The following is a 26,085-nucleotide window of genomic DNA, read 5'->3' as shown; positions in this document are numbered from 1 at the left end:
CTTTTTGAGATGGAGTCTGGCTCTGTTGCCCAGGCTGGAGTGCAGTGGCACAATCTCAGTTCGCTGCAACCTCCACTTCCCGGGTTCAAGTAATTCTCCTGTCCCAGACTCCCGAGTAGCTGGGACTACAGGTGCACACCGCCACACCCGGCTAATTTTGGAATTTTTAGTAGAAATGAGGTTTCACCATATTGGTCAGGCTGGTCTCGAACTCCTGACCTTCGGTGATCCGCCTGCCTTGGCCTCCCAAAGTGTTGGGATTATCAGCGTGAGCCACAGCGCTGGGCCGTTCTCAACTTTTGTAATGGGAATTGGGTCGCTGTCTTTCATTCATCCACCTGCCCGTCCAGCAGAATAGTTACTAAGTGCGCATCAGGTGCCAGGTATTGTGGGAGGAGCTAGGGATGAGGCGGTGGTGGTAGAAGCATCCAGGTAAAGGCCACAGAGGTTCTTTGTAACCAGGTCTTCTCTATTAACCATGTGGTGGCTCACACCTGTAATCCCAGCACTTTGAAAGGCCAAGGCAGAAGGATTACCTTGGAAAATTAGTGAGACCCTGTCTCTACATATATGTGTGTGTGTGTGTATGTATGTGTACATATACACATATATATTTATATACCTATATATTAACCATCTCCTCCCGCCTCATTATACTCTCTTTAGTGCCTTATTTTGGGTTTCCCAGAAGCAAACCCTGAGAGGAAGATTTGAATGCAAGGGGGTATATTTGGGAGGTAACCCAGCATGAAAGTATAATGGGGCTGAGAAAGAATGGGCGCCCCACAAAGGGAGCATAACTGATCCTGCCACCACTACGGGTCACAGGAGCGGAGTCTTGCTGGGGAAGTCTGTGAGATGGTCTAGAACACAGTTATCCTTACCCAGGGGTGGGGAGCCTGGGGTACTGGTCCCCAACTTCCATCCCTCCCAGGTTGAGAACTGCTCCTTAGGTACCACCTCGGGTCTGCCCTGACACAGGCTGGGCCTGCTTCTGCAGCCAAAAAGGCAGCCCTCAGGCAGGGAGTCCAGTCTCATGTGACCTCAGGAGGCAGCCTTCCTTTTTTTTTTCAGACTGAGCCTTGCTCTGTTACCAAGGCTGGAGTGGTGTGATCTCAGCCCACTGCAACCTCCACCTCCTGGGTTCAAGCCATTCTCCTGCCTCAGTCTCCGGAGTAGCTGGGATTATAAGTGCCTGCCAGCCTGTCTGGCTAATTTTTAAAAGTTTTAGTAGAGATGGGGTTTCACCATGTTGGCCAGGCTTGTCTCAAACTCCTGACCTCAAGTGATCCACCCGCCTCGGCCTCCAAAAGCGCAGGGATTACAGGCATGAGCCACTGCACCCGGCCGGCAGAGATAAACGGATACGGGGTGAAGGGGGCGCGTGGCTCACCTGCCGCGCTGGGCTTTCCATTTTTACACGAGGCTTTTACAAACATTGCACACCCCATCTTCCATTTGCAGGTGAGCCTACTCTGCCCATTCCTCTGCAGAATGTAAGTCATGAGCTCTGAAGACCAACCCTTCTTTTCTCTCCGCGCCGATTCTATGCTGCTGCCGCTGCTGAAAAAAATCTCAGGACGGAAGAAAATGTTGCTGCTGCTTCGACAGCTGCGGAGAGGACGCCCTGTTCTACACCCTAGAACTGTCCTTGCCACTGTTACAACTTTTACCTTGTTAAATGTAAAACCCAACAGTTACAGGGAACACGCCAAACAAAGGCGCAGCTTAATGAAGCCTGGAAGCCAGCAGCCGGGACAAAGAGGAACTTTGCCCCCATCCCTGCCAGCGCCCCCGCAGGCCCTCTCCCCGCCCCACAGCTGCGGCCTCCTCCGAACGTGGCCGTCGTCCTAACGTTCGGTTTTGCCCGTTTTGCGAATTTGCTATGTCCGCTACGTGTCGTCAGCTTATAGGTTTCCCATCCGTTTTAGTTTCCGTTGCTGCTATAACGGATTATTATACATTTCCTGGCTTAAAACAACACAAGTTGGTTGATTTACAGTTTCGGAGATCAGGTATCCAAAACAGTCTTACCAGGCTAACGTCCAGGTGCAAGCTGTCAGCAGAGCTGTGTTCCTTCTGGAAACTTGTAGGGGCGGGATCTACTTTCTTGTCTTTTTCTGTTACTTGCCTCAAGGCCCCTTCCTCCATCTTCAAATCTCTCTTCCTCCCTCTCTCCTTCCCTCAGTCTTTCTGAGCTCTATTTCTGTCATCCCGACTATTCACTGATTCTAACCGTCCTCCACCCTCACTCCACCACCCACCCTTATAAGGATTCTTGTGATGACATTGGATCCACCTGGCTAATCCAGGCTACTCTCTCCATCTCGGGAGCCTCAACCCAACCACGCCTGTGAAGCCCCTTCTGCCGAGCAGGCAAACACATTCGCAGGTTCTGGGGATTAGGACGTGGACATCTTTTGGGAGCCATTATCCAGTCTAACATACCGTCCCTCTTTCTTGCCTACAGTTGATCTGTTGAAGAATCGTGGCTGTGCGACCTGGGCACACCTACCGGCTAGATTTTGCTGGTTGCAGGCTCCCAGTGGCCTTCCGCCTATGCCTCTGTTCTCACCATTCCTTGCAAATTGGGATCCAGACTGTTGCCCAGCCTCTGGCTGGATGGCTTTGGTCCTGTGCTCCTGGTCAAAAGGCTCAGGATGCTTGGAGGCGTCTCTTTTTGTATTGTACATGTTGTTGCTTAAAGTCTAGATTCACTAATTCGTTGGGGATTGCGAAACTGTGCTACTCCACCATTTCTTTTAAATTGATTGGAGTACTTCTATAAAGAGAGGCATTTCTTCATCTGCAGTTTTGTTACCAATTGGTACAGGAATGGCAGAAGATTTGCTGGATTCCTTCCCTTCATTTTTTTTTTAATCACATGTACATGTGCCAGTTTTCTTTCTTTCTTTTTTTTTTTTTTGAAACCGAGTCTCTGTCTGTCGCCCAGGCTGAAGTGCAATGGCATGATCGTAGCTCACTGCAACCTGTCTCCCAGGTTCAAGCAATTTTCCTGCCTCAGCCTCCCAACTAGCTGAGATTACAGGCACCTGCTACCACACCTGGCTAATTTTTGTATTTTTAGTAGAGATGGGGTTTCACCATGTTGGCCAGGCTGGTCTTGAACTCCCGACCTCAGGTGATCCACCAGCCTCAGCCTCCCAAAGTGCTGGGATTATAGGCATGAGCCACTGCACCCGGCCCATAGGCAAGTTTTAAAAATATATTTGTGAACTTGTGAGTTTAAACATAGATGCATTTCCATCCATTGCAAGTATTATTCATCTTGAAGCTCACATTGTCACACATCTTTGGCTGGCGGGAATGTCTTCGGATTGGCTCTGAGTTCTTTGGCGTAATTCTAGGAGTCACTGATAGCTCCCTTGATATTTGGTGTGATAAGATCATCCAGCCTTGTGTTGTACACTGGCTGGCACCTCTCCAGTCCTAGAATGAGCTATTTCTCCGAGACACAGTGCTTTTAAATTTTAGTGTTTCAAATGAGAAATGGCATTTTAAGATCATAATTTGTGTGTTAGGCTACTGAGGTGACCACTTTTTCCAAGCCTTTTCAGTGGTCAGGACTAGCTGATATAAATACGTTTTTAAAAATAAAGTATCTGGGCCGAATGCAGTGGCTTATGCCTGTAATCCTAGGAGGCCAGGGCAGAGGGATCACTGGACCCCAGGAGTTTGAGACCAGCCTGGGCAAAATAGCGAGACCCCCGTCTCTACAAAACATAAGAACATTAGCCAGGCATGGTGATATGCACCTATAGTCCCAGCTACTGGCAGGCTGAGGCAGAAAGATCGCTTGAGCCTGGAGGGTCACGGCTGCAGTCAGCTTTCCTTATGCCACTGTACTCCAGCCTGAGCGACAGAGCGAGACCTGGTCTCAAACCAACCAACCTCGTGAGTTCATATCGTGAACCTCTGAAATGTCTGCATTTGGATCAGCCTTTTAGTCATAACTTGTTGCCTTATTTAGTTGGAATTTCTGCTCTTCCCAAGGTGTAAAGTCTTTGAGGTTTCCTTGCTAAGGCAGACAGCTGGGGAGCTTTTAGTGTCTCCCTGATGCATGGGTATAAAGGAGACAAGGTGTCTATCCTTCTGCCAGACAGAGTTTGACAGTCCCTGTCCTATTTATTGATTGATTGATTATTCTGAGATGAGTCTCGCTCTGTTGCCCAGGCTGGAGTGCAATGGTGTGACTGGGCTCACTGCAACCTCCACCTCCCGGAGTCAAGTGATTCTCCTGCCTCAGCCTCACGAGTAGCTGGGATTACAGGTGCATGCCACCATGCCCAGCTAATTTTTTTTTATTTTTAGTAGAGACAGGGTTTCACCGTATTGTTCAGGTTGGTCTCAAATGCCTGACTGCAGATGATCCACCCGCCTTGGCCTCCCAAAGTGCTGGGATTACAGGCGTGAGCTGCCACGCCTGGCCCCATGTCCTATTTAAATCATGGTACACAACTGGTTTCCTGAGCCTTGGGGACAATCAAACCTGGGACAATGGTAGCACTGGGGTTTGCTCAGAACCCAGCCCTGACCTCCTGGCCCTCTGCCTTCCTGGGGATCCAGGTTACCCCACACTCCTCAATTGCTTGTGCCTCCTGTCTCCCTACTGGGACCTGGGAGAACAGAACCTTCTAGAGACTCCTAGAGGCATCTCAGCTCTTCCAGCTAGTGGGCCCCCTCTCATCCTGTCTGGGGCTTTGGGAAGCCGGTCCCCAAGGATTGCTCTTGGGTATCTCAGCAGCATCGCCCCGGGTAACCCAAGCTCGGTCCTCACCACCTTCTGCCAAGTCACCGCCTGCAGCCTGCCCACCTCGGAGACTCCAGCTCTGCCTGGAGCCCTCAGGTCGAGGGCACCCTTTGAGCCCCTCTTTAATCCTGTACACCCCAAAGCTGCAAGAGAAGCCCCCAATCTCCTTCTGTTCTCTCCCAGCCCCTCCCTTGCACAACACACTCCTGGTGACTCACGTGATCTCACTCCCGGGGTCCTGGCCATCTCTGTTTTGGTAGCAGACATCCCATTTTGGTAAGAACAGCAAATATTTGTCTTAACAAACACTTGCTGTGCACTAGGAACCATTCTAAGCAGTTCCTATACCTTAGCTGGTTTGCTCCTCACAGGCGGCGTGTGAAGCAAGTGCTGTTATTTGCACATGTTTTATGAAAGAGGAGACCAAGGAACAGGGGTCACCTGGGAGTGGGAGGAGGAGCCGGGTCTTACTAGCTGACAGGGGGGCTCCAGGTCAATGCATCTCACCGGAGGACAAGACTGCTCAGGACTAGTCCCAGCATCCTGTGGAGAAGCAGCCAGAACAGGCATAAAGAATAAGCTGACTGAGGCCGGTCGTAGTGGCTCGTGCCTGTAATCCCAGCACTTTAGGAGGCCGAGGTGAGCAGATCACTTGAGGTCAGCAGTTTGAGACCAGCCTGGCCAACATGGCGAAACCCCATCTCTATTAAAAATACAAAAATTAGCTGGGTGGGCTGGCGCGGTGGCTCACGCCTATAATCCCAGCACTTTGGGAGGCCAAGGCGGGTGGATCACGAGGTCAGGCATTCAAGACCAGCCTAGCCAACATAGTGAAACCCTGTCTCTACTAAAAATACAAAGAAGAAAGAAAAAGAAGGAAAGAGAGAGAGAGAGAGAAAGGAAGGAAGGAAGAATAAATAAATAAATAAATTAGGTAGGTGTGGTGGCGGGTGCCTGTAATCCCAGCTACTCGGAGGCTGAGGCAGGAGAACCACTGGGAGGTGGAGGTTGCAGTGAGTGAGATCACACCACTGCACTCTAGCCCGGGCGACAGTGTGAGACTCCAACTCAAAAAAAAAAAAAAAAAGTTAGCCAGGTGTGTTGGTGTGCTTATAATCCCAGCTACTTGGAAGGTTGACACATGAGAATAGCTTGAACCCGGGAGGCAGACGTTGCAATGAGCCAAGATCATGCGACTGAACTCCAGCCTGGGTGACAGAGCAATACTCTAGCTCAAAAAAAAAAAAAAGAATACACCGAATGCAAGCATGGAACCCTCTCTTTTGCCACCTGTCTCTCTCTAGAGCGGCAGTTCTTGGACTGGGGCTGCCATCAAGATCGCCTGGAGGGCGGGTTAAAACCCAGATTGCCATAACCTGTCATGAAATTAGGAAAAAGACAAAAACAGAAACAAACGTGGATTGCCAGGTGCAAGGCTGGAGTGTCTGGCTCGGCAGGTCGGGACGGGCGTGGGAATCTGCCTTTCCAATGAGTCCCCAGTGATGTGGATGCTGCTGCTTCTAGGAACCTCACTTTGGGAACCACTGCTCTTCTAATTTTTTTTTTTTCTCTGTGTTGCCCAGACTGGAGTGCAGTGGCACCATCACAGCTCTTTGTAGCCTCAACCTCCTGGGCTCAAGCAATCCTCCCACCTCAGCCTCCTAAATAGCTGAGACCACAGGCAAGTGCCACCACGCCAGGCTAATTTTAAAAGTTCATTTTAAATTTCATGTAGATATGGGGTCTCCCTCTGTTGCCCAGGCTGGTCTTGAGCTCCAGCAATGATTCCACTGTGGCCTCCTAGAGTGCTGGGAGGGCAGGTGTGAGCCCTCGCGCCTGGCCTCTTGTGAACCTTGGACCATTGAGGGAGACTGGGACTAGGCTGGTACTGTCCTGGTTCATCCTAGGATGCAAGTTGTGGTGGTCCCAGCTGGAGTTTCCCAAAACCAAGTGGTCCTGCGACCTTGACCTCATGGTTATGGAGAAATAAATACATCATCCTCCTGTGTTCGAGATGGACCCTGACGCATTTGCAGGTGACGTAGGTGAATCTGAGGCTTGCTTTAAAATATTCCACTCCTGTCCCTGCAAAAAGTTGAGGGTGAAACGATGGCAGCCGGTGAGAAGTGCAAAGCCATCCTTTACACTGATTTGATGCATTGTTTATATTTTAAGATGTTAATAATAGACCTTACTTCGCGGAGAAACACAATGTTCTGGCTCCCTCACTTAGTAACTGTCTGACCTAGAGTAAGACGCTGACTTGTTAGGCCATCGAAGCCTTAGTTCTTTCTACGGTTCAATGTGGATACTGGCATCTTCCCAGCCGGGCTGGTGGTTGAGGAGATCATGGATGCTGACTGGCACTCGGCCTGGTGGGTAACTAATGAGGCTGGAATTAATCAGATTTACTCCCGCTGCTCACACATTCTGCAGTCCCCACCTAGCCAGGGCAGGCCCTCCTGTGCCCAATGGTTAGGGGTGCTGCCCATTGCAAGGCACCTGCTCAACGGGTTCCTGGATTGAGTGCGGAACTTGCCAGAAACCTGCCTTTCTGGGAGCAGGAGGTGCAGGTATGGGATGTGTGACAGGGAAGGCCTCTCACCGCACAGCCAAGAGGGCCGCCTAGGAGCTCCCGCGGCCGCCCCACACCACAGCCGCCCCACCACGGCTCCAGCCTGCTGGGTTTTTCTTTATGTGGTGACTGGGTCTGGAGCAAGATCAAAGGGGCATCAAGATCAAAGGGGCATCCAGATCAAAGGGGTTTCCAACAGAGTTCATGGGGCTCTTGGCCTGCCAAACGGTCTCAAAGTGTTTTTGAGGCTGGGCACAGTGGCTCACTCCTGTAATCCCAGCATTTTGGGAAGCCGAGGCAGGCGGATCGCCTGAGGCCAGGAGTTTGAGACCAGCCTGGCCAACATGGTGAAACCCTGTCTCTACTAAAAACACACACACACACACACACACAAAATTAGCCAGTCATGGTGGCAGGCACCTGTAATCCCAGCTACTCGGGAGGCTGAGGCAGGAGAATCGCTTGAACCCGGGAGGCGCAGGTTGCAGTGAGCTGAGATCACGCCATTGCACTCCAGCCCAGGCGACAAGAGCGAGACTTGGTCTTGAAAAAAAAGTGTTTTTTGAGTGTTGGTTTGGTTTGGTTTGGTTTGGGCTGCAAATAACAGAAATCCATGTGTGCTGGCCTAAGCCAAAATCAGAGGTGCTGGCTCCCGCGGACCACGGACTCATTGCCTGGAAACGAAGTTGAAAGAGGGCAGCCCCGCCCCTAACGACTGAAGCCAGTCCTAGAAAACTGCCACAGCGGCGGGGAAACCGAAGGACACGGAGAAGGTGGCTTTTCTTTCTCTGTCTCTCTCCTCTCCCCCGCTCCAGGCCCGTGAGTCTGTTTCTCTCTCCTGTTCCTCCTCCTCTCCTGGTTTCTCTCTTTCTCTCTTCCCCTCCTCCTCATGTTAAAGAGGAAAGGCAGGAACTCCAAGTTCCATCTTCTCTGTTCAGACAGCCAGCAGGTTGGCACTAAGGTTCGCCCAGCGCTTTCCAAGTGCCAAGCTTACGGCAGGAAGAGTCACCGTCGGGACTTCACTTAGTTCCATCATAGGCCGGAAGGAGAGTGCTGGTTTCATCATTCTCACTTCCAGAGAAGGAAATGGAAGCCTCACAGAGAGCTTCACAGAGAGGCGCAAGAAGCTGCCTGGGCCCAAGCCGCTGAGCGCCTCAGTCCTGAGCCAGGCATCACCTTCCAGCATCAAAGACTGAAGACAAGGCCAGGCACAGCGGCCCACGCCTATAATCCCAGGACTTTAAGAGGCTGAGGTGAGCGGATCACTTGAGCCCAGGAGTTTGAGACCAGCCTGGGCAACATAGTGACACCCCGTCGCTACAAAAAAATACAAAAATTAGCCAAGTGTGGTGGTGGGTGCCTATGGTCCCAGCTACTCAGGAGGCTGAAGTAGGAGGATCACTTGTGCCAGGAGGTTGAGGCTGCAGTGAGCCATTATTATGCCGCTGCACTCCAGCCTGGGCAATAGAGTGAGACCCCGTCTCAAAAATAAGGAAAAAAGACTCAAGAACACATTCTTGTAAGGGAAATAGAATTGGCTTAGCTTGAGTCAAGTGACCTGTTTCTGGACCTATCAGCTGTGGCCAAGGAGGTGGGTCTTGGAGTAGAAAGACCACGAGGAACCCAGGCCCAGCGTGACGGGGCGGTGGGCCTGGCACCCAGTCCCAGGAACCTTGCTCCCTTCCTTTCTCCTGGATGAACCAACCCTGCCTGCCACAGACACCCAGAGCCCTGCTACCTGTATCTTCCCACTCATGCGGTTAGATGAGGCCTGAGCTCCAATCCTGTCCCTGCCGTTTCTCTAAGGATCGGCTCTTGGTAAAGTGACTTCACCTCCCTGGGCCTCAGAGTCTCCATTTGTGAATGGAGCCATAATTCTGACCTCTCTGGCATGTGGGGAGAGTCAAGCGACATAATGGCCCAGGTGAAACTTACAGCGTCTCCACATCATTTTCAGGGTTGAGAAAAAAAAAATAGCTGGGTGTAGTCTGAGCTTCGTGGGGTGTGCAGAATTCATCAGGCCTGGAGAGGCGAGAGTGTGGGACCTCAGCCATGCCCTGCCCCCAGGCCTACCTGCAGTTGTTTAAAGGCATTTTGTTCCTGACCCGATGCCTCACCCACTGTCTTCATGTTCTGGGAATTCGTGACACAAAGAACAATGCGTAGCCAAACAGCTTCCATTACTTTAATATAAATTCTCGGTAAACGGCTTGGGAACCGCCTCTCCTTTTTTCCTTTAAAAACCTCCTTATAACAGCTGCTGAGTGGAGTATATATTCAGAGCAGCTTGAATCCATGCTCTCAGGTTGGAATCCTCAAGATTGGCCCAAATAAACGCTCTACTGGATTTAACTAAGTAATTAAGTACATTTTTGCCTCCATTTTTTCCCCTTTAGATTAACCGGGTCAAGTTCAAACTCAGTGCGTGAACTGGCTGGCAGCTGCTTAGCTTTCTAGCCCTACTTCCTCTCACTCGCGGGTGCCACCTTGCCCTGGCCATGCCCACGTGCTTCGAGGTCCTCGAACTTCTCTGTTCTGTGCCTTTGCCAATGCTCTTCCGTCTTCCTGGAATGCCTTCCCTCCTCTTCCCTCTCCTGACCTAGCCACGTATTCCCTGCAGTGGGTTCAATGGTGTCTCCCCAGAATGTCCATGTCCTAACCCCCTGAACATGTGCATGTGACCTTATTTGAAAACATGGTCTTTGCAGATGGGATGAAGTTAAAGGTCTCAAGATGAGATCATCCTGGACTTAGCGGGGGCCCTAAATCCAATGATAGATTTCTTCAAGGAGAAACCAGAGGGAAATCTGAGATACAGAGACAGAGACAAAGGCCGCAGGGAGATGCTGCAGAGATGGGAGGGACACATCCTCAAGGCAGGGAGCACCAAAACGGCCGGCCGCCATCGGAAGCCGGGAGACAGGCACAGGGTGGATTTTCCCTCCAAGCCCAGAGAGAGGGATGGGGTGGATTCTCCCTCAGATCCTCCGGAAAGACCTGGGGTGTCGACACCTTGGCTTTGACTTTCTGGCCTCTCGAACTGTGAGAGAATGCATTATTGTTGTTTCAAATCACTTGGTGTGTGGGCGTTTGTTGCAGCAGCTATAGAAACTCATAGAACTTCACTCAGACATCACCTCCTCTGGGAAGCCCTCCCTGACTCCTCACCTCGACTAGATGCCCGGAGCCCAGTATGACCCTCTCCTACCTCTTACCTCAGTGACACACCTGTGCGGCTCCACTCAGAACGTAAAGTGAAGGGCAGGACTCCCTAATGGCTTAGATTACAGCAGCCTCTCCCAGAGAAGTCCACAGTCAGGCTCGCAGCTGTCAACAAAAGATGGTTCTGTAATGGTGGAACTTCAGGCAGCTCACAGGTGCCTGTGAGAAGGATCTGTTGTGGGGGCTGGGCTCCTTCTCACCTTCTCACCCAGGCTTCTTCTCCAGGTGCCAGTACAGGAAGGCCCTGTGTGGCGGCTGTAAGATCAGGTTTGTCCTGAAAGACAGTCGCCTGAAATGGACCCACCTGCCTTCTCTTTGGACCAACTTACTATCTCTATGAGAATGTTCTAGAAAAAAAGCTCGGGGTGCAAACTTATACTGGCAGCTCAGATGGAAAGCAACCGGGTAAGGAATGTGGCCACATCCGAATAACCAAGGTCCAAAGGGATTATTATTATTATTATTCTGAGACAGGGTTTTGCTTTGTTTTCCAGTGGCACAATCATGGCTCACTGCAGCCTCGACCTCCTGGGCTCCAGCGATCCTCCCACCTCAGCCTCCTGTGTACTTGGGACCCACAGTGTGTACCACCATGCCTATTTTTTTTTTTTTTTTTTTTTTTTTTTTTTTTTTTTAGTAGAGACAGAGTCTCACTTTGTTGCCCAGGCTGGCCTTGAACTGCTGGGCTCAAGCAATCCTCCCACCTTGGCTTCCCAAAGTGCTGGGATTATAGGCATCAACCATTAAACCATCATGCCCGGCCCAAAGGGATGATTTAGTTAAGTTTGCCCTTATAGAAAAAGCTGCTTTCTGGGGCCTTGGATGGCACGAGGCGGTTTGTCTTTAGCAAGGCTGGAGCAGCCCATGGGCTTTCCCACGAGTTGACAGCATCCTGGTGCCCCATCTAGCAGTGGGGACCCAATGCATCCAGGGTCCCACCTGCAGCCATGCTTTGAGGCCCTGTATGCTGTCGGGAGGGACAAAGTCCTCTCAGCCCCTGGTCACCCCTGCTCCCTGTGGCTGTGGAACCATCCCCAGGTGGTTAGAGAGGTGGCTGCAACTGAGAAGCTGCCGCCTCAATACAGGAGAACTTGTGCCACACAAGAGAAAACTCCAGACAGGGATTCAGAGAAGTGGGCCGGCCTCCTTCTGTTCCTGGAAGAGTGGGCGCACGGGAGGTGGGGCTCTGAGGTCCCAGCAACCTGCCGGGCCAGTTTCCAGCTGTGGAGTCTTGGGGAGATTGCCACATGTTCCCAACTTCCTCACACTCCATCCACACGTGGGGAATGAAACCACCTAGTGAGGAGGAGGTGATAGTGATGTCAGGACCTTTTGGTGGTGGTGACAGGTGCTCGTGCAGCGAGATCACATAGCTACACATACATGCAAACAACACAGACACACACACAGACACCCGTGCAGAACGGGACACAGATGAGTATGCTCCATGGAGAGTGCCCGCATCACCTTCCTGGTTTTGATGTCATGCCACAGCCGTGTGAGATGTTACCGTGGGGGAGGAGAACTTGAGGGGCTGGGACCTCCCTGTATATTTCTTTGCATGTCTTGTAAATTTATGAGAATTTCAAAGCAAGAAGTTTTTTTTGTTTGTTTTTTTGTTTGTTTGTTTGTTTTTGAGATGGAGTCTCGCTCTGTCGCTCAGGCTGGAGTACAGTGGCGTGATCTCGGCTCACTGCAACCTCTGCCTCCTGGGTTCAAGCAATTCTCCTGCCTCAGCCTCCTGAGTAGCTGGGATTACAGGTGCCTGCCCCATACGCAGCTAATTTTTTGTATTTTTAATAGAGACAGGGTTTCACCATGTTGGCTGGGCTGGTCTCAAACTCATGACCTCGTGATTGGCCCGCCTCGGTCTCCCAAAGTGCTGGGATTACAGGAGTGAGCCACCGCGCCCAGTGGTCTTTAGTCTGAACTCTCCTCTCCCTGAGCAGAAGGAACTAGTCACTTTCATTGCTGCCAACTGTGCTGCCTGGATTTGGAGGAGGGGTGGCGTCAGCACCTCCTTAGCCTCAAAGCCTGGTGTCACCCTCGGTCATGTGCCATACAGGTCCTCTGGCTCTAAGCCCAGCCCAGTACTAGGAGTTGCCTAGGAATTCCAGCCCTTGTGTCCTGGACAGCTTTTCAAGTTTACCCAGTACCCCAGAACACTTTAGTCCATGGTGGCAAGGCTTGCTGAGAAACTCAGGTTCCGACCACTGGGATGGGCGATTCCCCTCTGGCTAGGGTTGGTCCAAATGCTCCCTCTGTGCATGGGCACCGGCTGAACCCACCTCGGCTCTGCTCTCTGCTGTGACAGAGCAGCCCTGAGTTCAATGTGAAGTCCCCCAGTTCCCACACTCTTCCTCTCCCAAGTGCATAGATTTCTCCCTGCCGTGTGGCTGCTGCCGAGGGATGGAGGAGGGGTGGCAATTGAAGACCGTCTTTCCTAGCCTCTTCCATGCTTCCTTCTGCACCATGAAATTAACACCAGGTACTGTGACTGCTCACCTGATGTGTTGTTCTTGTGATGGCGTTCTCTGTGCGTAGTTAGTGCTACGGTTTGGTGTTCCTACAGGGGAGATGAATGGCGCGCGCTTTCATTTGGCCATCTTGCTCTTTCCCTTTTGATTTCAAGGTCATTAGAGGCCTCTCTTAGACTTACATAGACATAGGTTTTCATCATGCATCATTCTTTTTTTTTTTTTTTTTTTTGAGACAGAGTCTTGCTCTGTCCCCAGGCTGGAGTATAGTGGCACAATCTCAGCTCACTGCAACCTCTGTCTCCTGGGTTCAAGTGATTCTTGTGCCTCAGCCTCCTAAGAAGCTGGGATTACAGGAGTGCGCCAGCACACCTGGCTGATTTTTGTATTTTTAATAGAGATAAGATTTCACCATGTTGGCCAAGCTGGTCTCGAACTCCTGGCCTCAAATGATCTGCCCGCCTCGGCCTCCCAAAGTGCTGGGATTACAGGTGTGAGCCACCGTGCCTGGCCTCATGAGGTATCATTCTTATGTGTGCCTCAAATAAAAAATATAAATTCAATAAATGAGATAAGGTATTTCATAGAACATCTTTCTGAGAGCACTGGTGATGCAGAATTTCTTATTCCTCTGTTGTTTCGGGAAGTTTCCACCAAGCTGCTGACACCCAACCTGCATGTTTTGATATTCACATGTGCAGGCAATGGTGCCTCTATCGTGCCTGGGCCTGGAGGACAGTGGCCATAGGACAAGCCCTAACTTCAGGAATGTCAAAAGGAAAACAAAGTGGTGCCTCAGATTGGATTAACGAAAAGCTGGTTAGTGCCTGGGAATGTTACGTGATAGAATGAGTGCATGAGTCAGTGAATGAATAAGTGATGAGTGAGTGGAAAAGTTAATTACCCTGAACCTAAGGGAAAGTGCCCCGGGAGAACTCACTGACAGATGAAATGATACAAAGTCGAGCTTCATTATTTTGGGCTTAAACCAGAAGTTCTCACCGGGTAACTGTACCCCAGGGGGCTTCAGCAAAGTCACAATTCTGTGGTCCCAGCTTTGGGGAGGGTGCTTCTGGCATGGGGTGGGTAGAGGCTGGTGTGCTTCTCAACATCCTCCACCACACAGGACGGCAACCACCACAAAGAATGATCCTGCACAAAACACCAATCGTGCCAAGGTTGAGAACCTCTGCCTTAAACCAAATGGACTGCAGTTCCCCTTGAAATGCACATGTTCCCAGAACTGTTCAGGCATCAGTTATAACCAACTTGCACATCACCACCTCCAGGAAGTCTTCCCTGGTTGCCCTTTCTGCCTCCGGCCTGAGCTTAGCATCCTTCACTGGACTCCCTTGGCACCTCCAGCCCCTGCTCCTACCTGTGCCTCCCCTGCCCTGCATCATAACTCTCTCGTTGTTTCTCTCACTCCCTCAAGGACTGTGGGCTCCTTGAGAGCAGAAGGCAGGTCTTATTTTTCACTGCTTGGCAGCACATAGCCGCCTTCCTGCCTTGGTATTTGCGTCTTAATTGACAGTTCAGTCCCAGTCGTATGATGATGAGTTCACAGTAATTATAACGACCTGGAGTTCTCATTCACACTTCGGAAACGTGGACTCCGAGGCTGGGGCACCGTCAGTGACCTGTGAGGGCTGCCCAGCTGGTGGCTGGGACTCAACACAAGGCAGGACCAGCCCGTCTAGACTTGGGCATGGGCGGCTCTGGGCTCAAAGCCCAGCCCTGCCACTTCCTTTCTGTGTGACCCTAGGCAGCTTGCCTGACTTCTCCGAGGCCAAATTTCCACAGGGGAAAATGCGGATGTGCAGGATCTTTTCATGAGGCGTTGTGAGTATTAAGAGAACTGGTGTGTATCGTGCCAGGCTAGTGATAATGATCATAATCATCCCTGTGGGCTGGCCACTTACTCTATAGCATCTCATTCCATACCTCCAGCAACCTTGAACGGCAGCTACTTTTATTACACACAGTTCAGAGAAAGACTGAGGCTCCCACAGGGCAAGTGCCTTGCTCAGGACCGGAACTCAGGCTGACCGGGCTCCAGTGTCTCCACCCCATCTACTGAGCAGCTCCGCAGGCAGTGGAGATGAGCTCAGTCCAGTCCCTTCACTCCAGAGTCCTCTGCAGGGCAGCACATGGTCGGGGGTCCCTTCTACGCCTTACTGGCAGGAGGGATTCAGCTTTGACAGGCCAGGCTAGCCATAGAGCAGGGTCTCTGGAGCCTGAGTGTGGGGTGGGACTGCCTGCTCGGAATCCTGGCTCTGGCTCTTATTGATGTCACAACTTTGGGTGGGTCCTTTCAGATCTCCGAGATCCACAGTTTCCTCATCTCAGAGATGCACGGAAATTGCCAGTCCCCCTGGAGTCTCTGCTAGTCGTAAGTATTTGCTTCCACTGTATATGGCTAGTTGGCAGTGGACAGTTTGTCAGTTTGTCCTCAGCTCTGATGAGCCTTGGGAACTGCAGCCCACCCGAGGACAGTGAGAGCAGGCCATCTAGCACAGGTGGGATGCCCATAATTTAATGGGTGACCCCGGCTGTGACCCCCGGCTTACCCCAAAGAGCTCATGTGCATAAATTTCACAAAGTGACCCATGGCTGGAATCCACATACACCTCGCCCTCCAAAATGGAAATGGCATGTTTCCTTGTATTGTATCTGCTGAACTTGCCACTCTTGGGGGCTGTCACCTTTCTTTTCCATCAAAGTAACAGTTAAAACCTCTCCTGGCGGTGTGACAAATGCCCACTTTATGTGACTTTTACACAAGTCACTTGAACACACACATACCAAAAGCAAGAGAAAATGGTTCTTGAATGATATGAACACCCTGGTGCTCAGAAATGACAGACGGACAGGCTATTAGTCACCCATCCCCACTTGAAACTGGACTTGGAGTGTTTCCAAGAGAATGTGGATATAATGGGGAGAAGGAGTGTGAGTGGGGGTGCACCGGCCGGGCTTTTCAAATACAGACACTTGGGTGTGGTCTCCACACAAGCGAAATTTGGAATCAAAAAGGTTGAATCCTGTCAAAGAATTGACTAGTACCAATTTCCATGAGGTTGCTTTGAACGGTTGTTGGCTGAATTTAATCATTTCTCACACAAGCCTGTGTATATATGTGTGTACGTTCTGTGCAGACACCGTTGGAATCTGGATTGTGTAACAGACGCCCGAGGGGCTCTGCCCACGTCCCCTTGGGTGCCTTTGTGCCTCTCCCTCCCTGGCGGCAGGTGGGCTGCCTCCTCCCTTAGGGGGAGGGGCAGCCTCGCCACTCACTAATGGGTACCAGAAGCGTTATGGATACTTGGGTTCCGGCGTCATCACCCAGCCCCGGTGGGGCCGGCTCCACAGTGTGGCTCAGGGCTACTGACATCACTTACAAAATGAACAAGCAGACCCCTTGTTCAACAATGACTAAGAGTCTTTAAACGGTGACAGCAGATCATTAAACCAAGTGCAGGGTCCTTCTGAGCGACAGCATAGGCCGCACAGCTCTCGAACCAGCCCTGGTGGGACTGAGGCTTCCTCCAAGACCCCCAGACGGAACACACGAAAGGTGCCCCCCATGGGCGCTGGCCACCTCGCCCTCGTCTGACTGTCTCTTCCGGTTCCACTTCCCACGCCCCTGCCAGTTTTTCCCAGGAACCTCCCTAATGAATCACTTTCAACAAACCGCCATCCCAGGGTCTGCTTCAGGTGCTCTCGGCTAACACAGGAAGGAAGCATGCTGCCCGGATGCTCCTGGGCTCCAGGAGAAGAGCTGAGCTGACACCTCATCCCAGCAACACCCGAGCTGCCTCCCACCCCTGAATTAAACAGTGACAAAGTATCACAAAACACCAGAGACCCAGCATCTCATTTGGCTGTTTCTATTGTTGCGTGGCCTCCTCCCACCTTCTGCTAACATGTGGGCCTCACCACATCCAATAGAAGATCATCAGGTGCTAAAACTAGGAATCACACATCCATCACACATGAGTAGGCTCTGGAATCTGAAACGAGTTCATTTCCATTTCCTGATGGATGAATTTATTTTGGAAACATTTGGGATGGATACATACCTCCCAGAGCCAGACTTGGGAGAAATCTGCCAAAAATACCAAGATGCTGAAACTTGTCTTAGAAAGGGGCTTCGAAAACGCTTGCACGGGTGGTGGCTTCTTCCCTGGGCAAAAGTCTCCCGGAACTGCAGGGTTTTGCTCCCAGGATGGCAAAACAGGGACCTAGAGCTGTTAAGTGCCTCCCACAGAGTCGCCCAGCCAGGCTGGCCCAAGCTGGGATTGACGGCCAGGTGTCCTGTCTCTAAGCATCGCTGGGGTCTTGCTCTGCTGAGCTGAATGTGAACGCTGAGGGTCAAACTACTTTTCCCAACTATTTCCAAGGCTTAGCAGAAAGTGTGGAGAAATGTTCTTGCAACCCAGCTGGAAAGGAAGCAAAGAAGAACGAGCATGAACTGCTGCAGGGCAGACCACAAAGTCGCGGATCTGTCATCCTCCGCCACCACCGCCGCCACTGCCGCCAGTAACACCAGGAGGATGCCAGTTTCTGAGAAGACCCAATTCTTAGCTCACTGTGAAGTCTTTCATGGGCATCATTTTATGCAGTTTCTAACTCCTCCCTTACCATCAGTCCCATTTTATAGATTAGGAAACTGAGGCTCAGAGAGTTGGAATTATTTGCTTAAGGGCACACAGTGGTGAAACAAGAACTGATACCCAGGCCTAGTTTGCTCCAAAGGCTGAACTTCATTTTCTCTTGAGACAGGGTCTTACTCTGTCACCCAGGCTGGAGTGCAATGGTGCAAACATGGCTCACTGCAGCCTTGACCTCCCTCGGCTCAGGTGATCCTCCCATCACAGCCTCCCAAGTAGCTGGGACCACAGGTGCACGCGAACATGCCTGGGTAATTTTGTATTTCTTGCAGAGATGGGGTTTCGCCATGTTGGCCAGGTCAGGCTGGACTCGAACCCCTAGGGTCATACCATCTGCCCGCCTCAGCAGCCCTAAATGTTGGGATTACAGACGTGAGCCACTGCGCCCGGTCAAAAGCCTCGACTTCTAAACCATCCTAAACTGTCTCTCAAGATCTTGTCCTCATCCGCCAGTCTCCTCTTTCCCTGTTAGAAGCTCAGTCCTCAGCTGCATCTGACCCACTCCAGGGACGGATCCTGTCATCGGCAGGTAATAGACATGCTGACATCAATCCCTGCGGGCTCCAGATTTTCCTGGAGGACTCTGGAATCTGAAATCCGACCTGCACTTTTCAAGGACGTCCTGGGAGGCTGTCACCTGCTTCTGAGGGCTCCTCTCTGCCCTCTGTGGCTATGCAGCACTCACAGGGGCTGGGCGGATTTTTGGGTTTAGGGGCAGCCACCCTCGGGTGGCTACACTCCACAGCCCTTTGCATGCACCTGGGTCTCACCTTTGAGGGCACCTGAGAGCAAGCCTGTGCCTCACCTGCAGCCCCCTCTGCACCCAGCCTCCCTGCCACCTTCCTGTCTCCACCCCAGGGGTCTTCCTTCAGCTCCCCAAAGCCAGTGTCCCTCCCACCTTGGGACTTTCATCCTTCCAACTCCCTCCTTCAGGGCACCTGCCCTCCAGGCCCTCCCCACGCAGCACCTTCTTACCTCGGATCTTGACTCAGGCATCAACCCCTACAGGGCCTTCCCTGACTCCAAATGAAGCAGCCCCTGCCCCTGCCCCTGCCCCGCCCCTGCCCCTGCCCCTGCCCCTGCCCCTGCCCCTGCCCCGCCCCTGCCCCTGCCCCTGCCCCTGCCCCGCCCCTGCCCCTGCCCCTGCCCCGCCCCTGCCCCTGCCCCGCCCCTGCCCCTGCCCCTGCCCCGCCCCTGCCCCTGCCCCTGCCCCTGCCCCTGCCCCTGTCCCTGCCCCTGCCTCTGCCCCTGCCCCTGCCCCTGCCCCTGCCCCTGCCCCTGCCCCTGCCTCTGCCCCTGCCCCTGCCCCGCCCCTGCCCCTGCCCCTGCCCCTGCCCCTGCCCCTGCCCCTGCCTCTGCCCCTGCCCCTGCCCCTGCCCCTGCCCCGCCCCTGCCCCTGCCCAGGGACTCTGCCTCACGTTGCCTGTTTACTTCTTCTCCACACCTTTAAACTGATTATCTGTTGACTCGTGTAGCCTTATCCTACCAAGACGTGGCCTCCTTGAGAGCAGGGGCTCTGTGGGATCTGTGCACCAGACCACCCTGGCATGCACCACCACTGAGAAACTAAGAGGCTGGAACCCTGCCTATCAGATAGTTGGCACCCAGTGGAATTGTCTGACAGAAGCGAGAAGAGATAGACAAGACTTTCTGGAGACGTCGAGACAAAGGAATGGAAAGGAGAGTCGTGACCTAGTCTAGTGTTGGGTTTGGATTCAGAGGGATACAGAATCGCTTCCGCTTCTGACCACACGCAAGGTTCTCCTATGTTCCTGCCTTGAAATTGCAGTAGGTCCTCATTTAACATCATGGATAGCTTCTTGGAAACTGCAGCTTTAAGCAAAATGACCTACTATGTGACAAAAACAATTTTACCACAGGCTAACTGACATAAACAAGAGTTAAGGCCAGGCACAGTGACTCATGCCTGCAACCCTAGCACGTTGAGAGGCCAAAGTGGGAGGACTACTTGAGGCCAAGAGTTCAAGACCAGCCTGGGTAACATAGTGAGAACTGTCTCTACAAAAAATCCAAAATATTAGCCAGGCAACGGTGGTGTACGTCTGCAGTCCCAGCTACTGGGGCTGAGGCTGAGGTGGAAGATGACTTGAGCCCACGAGTCTGAGGCCACAGTGAACTATGACTGTGCCAGTGCACACCAGCCTGGGTGACAAAGTGAGACGCTCTCTTTTAGACAAACAGACAAACAAACGAGTTAAGCTCCTATGGCATACAGTGCATACAGTACATCGCCGCATTTAAAGTCCGTTTCCAAAAACCTATTGACGTTAGATGAGAACTTGCTGCAGAAGGGAATTTCAATTCTACCAGTAGGGAAAGCCCTACTCTCACCCTTCTGCTGCTCAAGCCGGTGGTGAAAGCTGCCAGGACACCCGGCTGCCCACCTTTACCCTGGCCACCGACTCTTGCTCTCCTCCCACTCACCTGCCTGTCGTTGCTTTATTGAAAGTGCCTCTGTTGTCCCCTTCCAGGTTCTGCCACATTCTTTGAGTCACCTTCTGTGAAAAGAACATGGCTTTTCAGGGCAGATGTGTCTATTCCTGCCCTAATGCCACCCAATGGCTCACCAGCAACTGCCAAATGAAGCCTGGTAACCTGGCCCTCTCCTCCCTTCCCCAACTGAGGTCACTCAGGTCCACCTGCAATGCCTCCCGTCCCTCTCCAGGCCCCTCAGCTGCTGCCACCAGCTCTGTCTATGTTTCTGGCCTCACCTCCCACCACTCTCTATGGCTCACCACACACTCCAGCTTTGGGGATGGCCAAACTGCTTCTGACCTCAAGAGCTTCACACGTGCCATTCTGCCAGCCACCGTATTATTCTTTAGGCTGAGCTTTCATGTTGGATGGATGGGAGAATGAATAGATGGGTAGATGGATGACTGGCTGAATGACTGGTTGCATAACTGGCTGGATGTATGGAGATATGGGTGGGTGGATAGATGGATACATGGGTAGATAAATGGATAGATGGATGAATAGATAGGTAGGTGGGCAGATAAACGGATGGATGGGTGGATGGATGGTGGATGGATGGATGGATGGATAGATGGCTGGCTGGATGGCTGAATAGATAGATGAATATATGGGTGGATGGGCGAACGGATAGATGGGTGGATGGGTGAATGGATAGATGGGTGAATGGATGAATGGATAGATGAGTGGATGGGTGAATGGATAGATGGGTGGATGGGTGAATGGATAGATGAGTGGATGGGTGAATGGATAGATGGGTGGGTGGATGGGTGGATGGATGGATGGATGGATGGATGAAAGAAGAGATAGATGAATGAATGCAAGGATATGTGCATGAATGGATGAATGGACAGGTGGATGGATGGATGGTTGGGTGAATGAATGGATGGGCAAATAGATAAGTGGATGAAAGGATGGTTGGATGAAGGATAAAGGAATAGAGGGGTGAATAAAAGACTAGACAGATGGGTAGACAAAAAGATAGATGACTATATAGATGGATAGATAAATGGATAAAGGTTGAATAGAAGAATGAATAGAGGGACAAATTGATGTAGGAATGGATGGATGGATAGATGAAAAAATAGATAAATGGATAAAAGAATATATGAATATATAAATGGATGAATGAGTAAATGAATAGATGGATGGATGGATGGTGGGTGGGTGGGTGGATGGATAGATGGGTGGATAGATGGATGGGTGGATGGTTAGATGAATAGACAGACAGATGAGTAGATGGGGCCGAGTGTGGTGCCTCATGCCTGTAATCCCAGCACTCTGGGAGGCTGAGGCAGGCAGATCACCTAAGGTCAGGAGTTTGAGACCAGCCTGGCCAACATGGTGAAACCCTGTCTCTACTAAAAATACAAAAATTAGTCAGGTGTGGTGGTGGGTGCCTGTAATTCCAGCTACTCGGGAGACTCAGAAAGGAGAATCGCTTGAACCTGGGAGGTGGTGGTTGCAGTAAGCCAGTATTGCTCCACTGCACTCCAACCTGGGCAACAGAGTGACAATCCATATATATATAAATGGGTGGATGGATGAATGGATGAATGAAAGAACAGATAGATGAATGGATGAAAGGATGTATATATGAATAGATGAATGGATGAATGGGTAGATGAATGGATGGATGGATGGATGGATGATGGGTGAATACATGACTGAATGAAAGGATGGAGGCATGAAGGAATAAAGGGGTGGATAAAAGAATATATGGATGGATGAAAGGACAGATGAATATGTGGATAGCTGGACAGAAGAATGAATAGACTGATGGAGAAAGGAATAGATGAAAGAATAGAGGGATGTATGAATCGATGAATGAGTGGATGGATGGATGGATGGATGACGGGTAGATGGATGGGTGGGTAGATGGATGGAGGGATGAAGGGATGAATGAAAGAATAGATGGAGAGATGGATGGATGGATGATTAGACATGAATGGAAGAGTGGTATTAGCCATGTTTTCCAATTCTCTGAATTAAAGAAGCAGAGGCTTAAATATGCGCAGTTTCAGGCTCTGCTCTTCAGCATGAGGTCATGTTTTCCATAAGCCCCTCTGTGACTCACAGCTCTGTGCCCACCATCAGACCACAGGTCTTCTACTTTATTTACTTCTTTCTTTTTTTCTTTTCTTTTTTTTGACAGAGTCTTGCTCTGTTGCCCAGGCTGGAGTACAGTGGTGCAATCTCAGTTCCCTGCAACCTCCACCTCCCGGGTTCAAGCAATTCTCCTGCCTCAGCCTCCCAAGTAGCTGGGATTACAGGTGCATGCCACCATGCCCGGATAATTTTTTGTATTTTTAGTAGAGATGGGGTTTCACTGTGTTTGCCAGGATGGTCTTGAACTCCTGACCTCGTGATCCACCCACCTCAGCCTCCCAAGGTGCTGGGATTACAGGCATGAGCCACCACGCCTGGCCCTACTTTATTTCTTAATCCCAGGTCCCATTTTGTTTCCTGTATCTCAGCCCTAGGCTTTTATCCTTTTCTTCACATAAGAAACATTCACTGCCTCTTTCTGTGCCCCCTGCAAAGAAAGAACAGTTTCTTCTTTTACCTGGATATTCTTTGTAAAATTTGTGTCGCAGGATTCGCCCATCTGGAAAACAAGTGAGAGGAAAAAGCTTTTTTCAGGAGTTTAGGAGGCCAAAGCTGTTTTCATAATAATACTGAGGACTTACCTGTGTTTTTCACTCTCACCATCTCACTAGTGTGCAATGGAATTGTTCAGAGGTTACGTGAGCATTTTTCATGTCTCAGCTCTAGTTTCTAATGATATCCAGAGCCACCAACCCATAAAGGAAAGCCCTGTGAGGTCTCTTCAACATCTGTGAGCGTAAAGAGGTCTTGAGAGCAAAAAGTTTCAGAACAGCTGCCTTTTTTTTTTAATGAAGTCTTGCTCTGTCACTTAGGCTGAAGTGCAGTTGTGCAATCTCAGCTCACTGCAACCTCTGCCTCCTGGATTCAAGCGATTCTCCTGCCTCAGCCTCCCGAGTAGCTGGGATTACAGGCACGCACCACCACGCCCGGCTAATTTTGTATTTTTAGTAGAGATGGGGTTTCACCGTATGTTCAAGGCCAGGCTGGTCTTGAACTCCTGACCTCAGGTGATCCACCCGCCTCAGCCTCCCAAAGTGCTGGGATTACAGGCATGAGCCACCACGCCCAGCTAGAACCACTGTCTTAACAGATGAACTGGAAGCCAAATTTCAACACACTGTTGAGTAAATGTCATTACAGAATATGCTCACGTGGGGAAGAGATGGCGCTAGATTTCATTACTGCAAATGACAGAGTAACCTGAGTATGAATCCTCACTCATCGTCTTTGAGCCTCAGTTTCCTCACCTGAAAATAGGCATAAAATTACTACCTCTTAAAGTTATTGTGAGGATTAAAAGAAACTATTTCATTTAAAACATATGTATGCAGTATTAGGAGGAGCCATATGAAAATGCTATCTTTGTGTGTAGACGGTGGTCAACTGCTGGCAAATCCATACACCACGAGCTGTGAACCCCCGCGTCGTAGCTCCCACTGCTGTGTGTCACTGACCTCCACCTCTTTCCATGGTAGCAGGAAAGCATTTGTCGGCGAGAATGTGGCCAGGACATGTGGATGTTTTAACATGGCAATCTCTCCCAAGTTAGCTCACTTCTCCGTCCCGGTGATCAGCGCTGCCTTCGCTGCTGTAAGGTCAATTAATCACGTGTATGCAGTAGCCAGCCAACTTCTTTTTCTTTTGTTCTACGGTTATACTAAAAATCATCAGGGTGTTTGGGACCAGCACTGACATTTATTGGTCACGGTGATAACACCCCACGGAGACGCTCCAGGCCCCCCGGTGGGCAGCTGATGGCAACTGCAGCAATAACCATTTGCCAAAGCAAACGGCTAGGGCTGCTGTAGGCTGGGGGAGTCCCTGAAACAGCCCTGCTCCCCTTTTACCTGGGGGTGAATTCTGGTCCATAACATCACAAGGAGACAGAGGTAAACGTGGACCCTGGACCCCTCCTCAGGCCGAATATAATTATTTGTAGTTTATTACCAGAAGTGATTACTCATCACTTGTCTCACGTTTGCTCGCACTCAAGGCTGGACGAGCCCCACTTCATTCTTCTAAAGCAGTATCTCGGCCCGGACAAGCAGGGGCCAGCCCCCACAGCTCAGCTTCTGTGTGACCTCAAACCTACTCAGGAAAAGGCACCAATTTTCCCTGACCCCACTCTGAAAAACCAGATTTACTATATGTGTCGATGTTCGTTTTCCTCTTTCATAAAACATGAACCCCTCAAATGCCCGGTTCCAGCTGCCGGACGGTCAAACTTGAAGGACTATTGGTACCCTCTAGAAGCCTCTCTCAGGGGAGGTTGGCATCTTAGGTGTGGGCACAGGATCTGTCACTTACTCTCAAATGATCCAGCAAAATACATACGTAGATTTATAAATGGGGAGAGAGCATTAAAGCAAATGTAATGTAGTTTTTTATCAACCGGCAAATCTGGGTAGAGGGTTCAAGGTGCTACTTTTGCAACATTTTTGTAAATCTAAAATTATCTCTAATATGCAATAAAAAGCTTCTTCCTTTGTTAAGGCTGGGATGAGAGGGGCCCACTCCTCCCATGAGATTTTTGCTCCAAGGGAAGTTGCTGGAATTCAAAATGTTTTCAAATGTATGTATAATTACAATAAATTACCAGTAATTATTGCCAAGTGTCAGCCCCCTGAGAAGAAGGCTGGGGGAATTCCACTTACATTTCCACTTGGAAGGCTCAAATCATTCCTTTGAGAGGGCGCGCGCGCGCACACACACACACACACACGCACGGGCTCTGAGGCTGGTGGACAGGCTTGGAATTCCAGCTCTGCATCTTTTAGATGAATTCCTGAACTCATAGCCTCCCTTTCCTAAGACAGAGTGACGGTGGCACACATTCATGAGGACCTACTGTAGGCCAGGTGCTATTCTAAGCACTTCGTAGGTGTTTTCTCTCACTCAGGCTCCGTAAGTACCCCATGAAGCAGTCACTATGGTTACCATCACCATCTCTATTTTACAGATGAAGAAACTGAGGCTAGGAGAGGTTGGGTGACCTGCTCGAGGCCACCGAGGAAGACAGTTACAGGCTTTGAACTTCACTCTATGCAGCGCGGCCTCCTGGTTCTACTCCTTTTGCAGGCTTGCAGCAAAGCTGAATTTAAAGAGAGCACTCAAAAGGCGCACGTGAACAGGAAGCATCGTTGGTGTGCTCATCATGGAATGAGTGGCTCTCTTTGCTTACCTCTGTCTTGAAATGGGAATTTTTTGAATTGGTTTGAACCCTTAAGAACTAGTTTGACTTGGTTTGACCTTGGTCTTAGAGATCATAGGGCGGGATGAAAAGATCAGGGGATGCAAAAGACAAGTGCCCACGGCTTTCCTGTTATGCCGTCATTATTATAAGTGGCAGCATAGTCCAAAGAACTCAGAACTCGTAACTCACCCCACAGCTCTCTTTTAGAAAAGGCTGTCCCTGGCCGGGCGCAGTGGCTCACGCCTGTAATCCCAGCACTTTGGGAGGCCCAAGGCAGGAGGATCACAAGGTCAGGAGTTCAAGACCAGCCTGGCCAATATGGTGGAATCCCATCTCTACTAAAAATACAAAAATCAGCTCGGCGTGGTGGCAGGCACCTGTACTCCCAGCTACTTGGGAGGCTTAGGCAGAAAAATTGCTTGAACCTGGGAAGTGGAGGTTGCAGTGAGCCAAGATCGTACCACTGCACTCCAGCCTGGGTGACAAAGCGAGGCTCTGTCTCAAAAAAAAAAAAGAGAAAATGAAAAGGCTATCCGCCGGGCATGGTGGCTCACACCTGTAATCCCAGCACT

At 50.8% G+C, this 26,085-nt stretch overlaps 1 protein-coding gene across 1 annotated transcript in view; it reads right to left on the bottom strand.

Moving 5' to 3' along the window:
- Positions 1–17,068: 17,068 nt before the first annotated feature.
- Positions 17,069–26,085, bottom strand: part of WFDC1 (WAP four-disulfide core domain 1) — a 34,265-nt gene continuing 25,248 nt past the window's right edge. Inside the window, exons 5-7 of the mRNA XM_012466128.2 lie at positions 22,778–22,819; positions 20,164–20,237; positions 17,069–17,487 (exon numbers count right to left, since the gene is read on the bottom strand). Of these exons, the coding sequence (XP_012321551.1) occupies positions 20,179–20,237; positions 22,778–22,819 (101 nt within the window). The 3' untranslated portion in view covers positions 17,069–17,487; positions 20,164–20,178. The remainder of the gene's footprint in view (positions 17,488–20,163; positions 20,238–22,777; positions 22,820–26,085) is intronic.

Source organism: Aotus nancymaae, unplaced genomic scaffold (assembly GCF_030222135.1).
Source record: "Aotus nancymaae isolate 86718 unplaced genomic scaffold, 86718_ANA_hifiasm-v0.15.2.pri h1tg000030l, whole genome shotgun sequence".
Classification (NCBI taxonomy): Eukaryota; Metazoa; Chordata; class Mammalia; order Primates; family Aotidae; genus Aotus; species Aotus nancymaae.
This window is presented reverse-complemented; position numbering and strand designations above follow the sequence as displayed.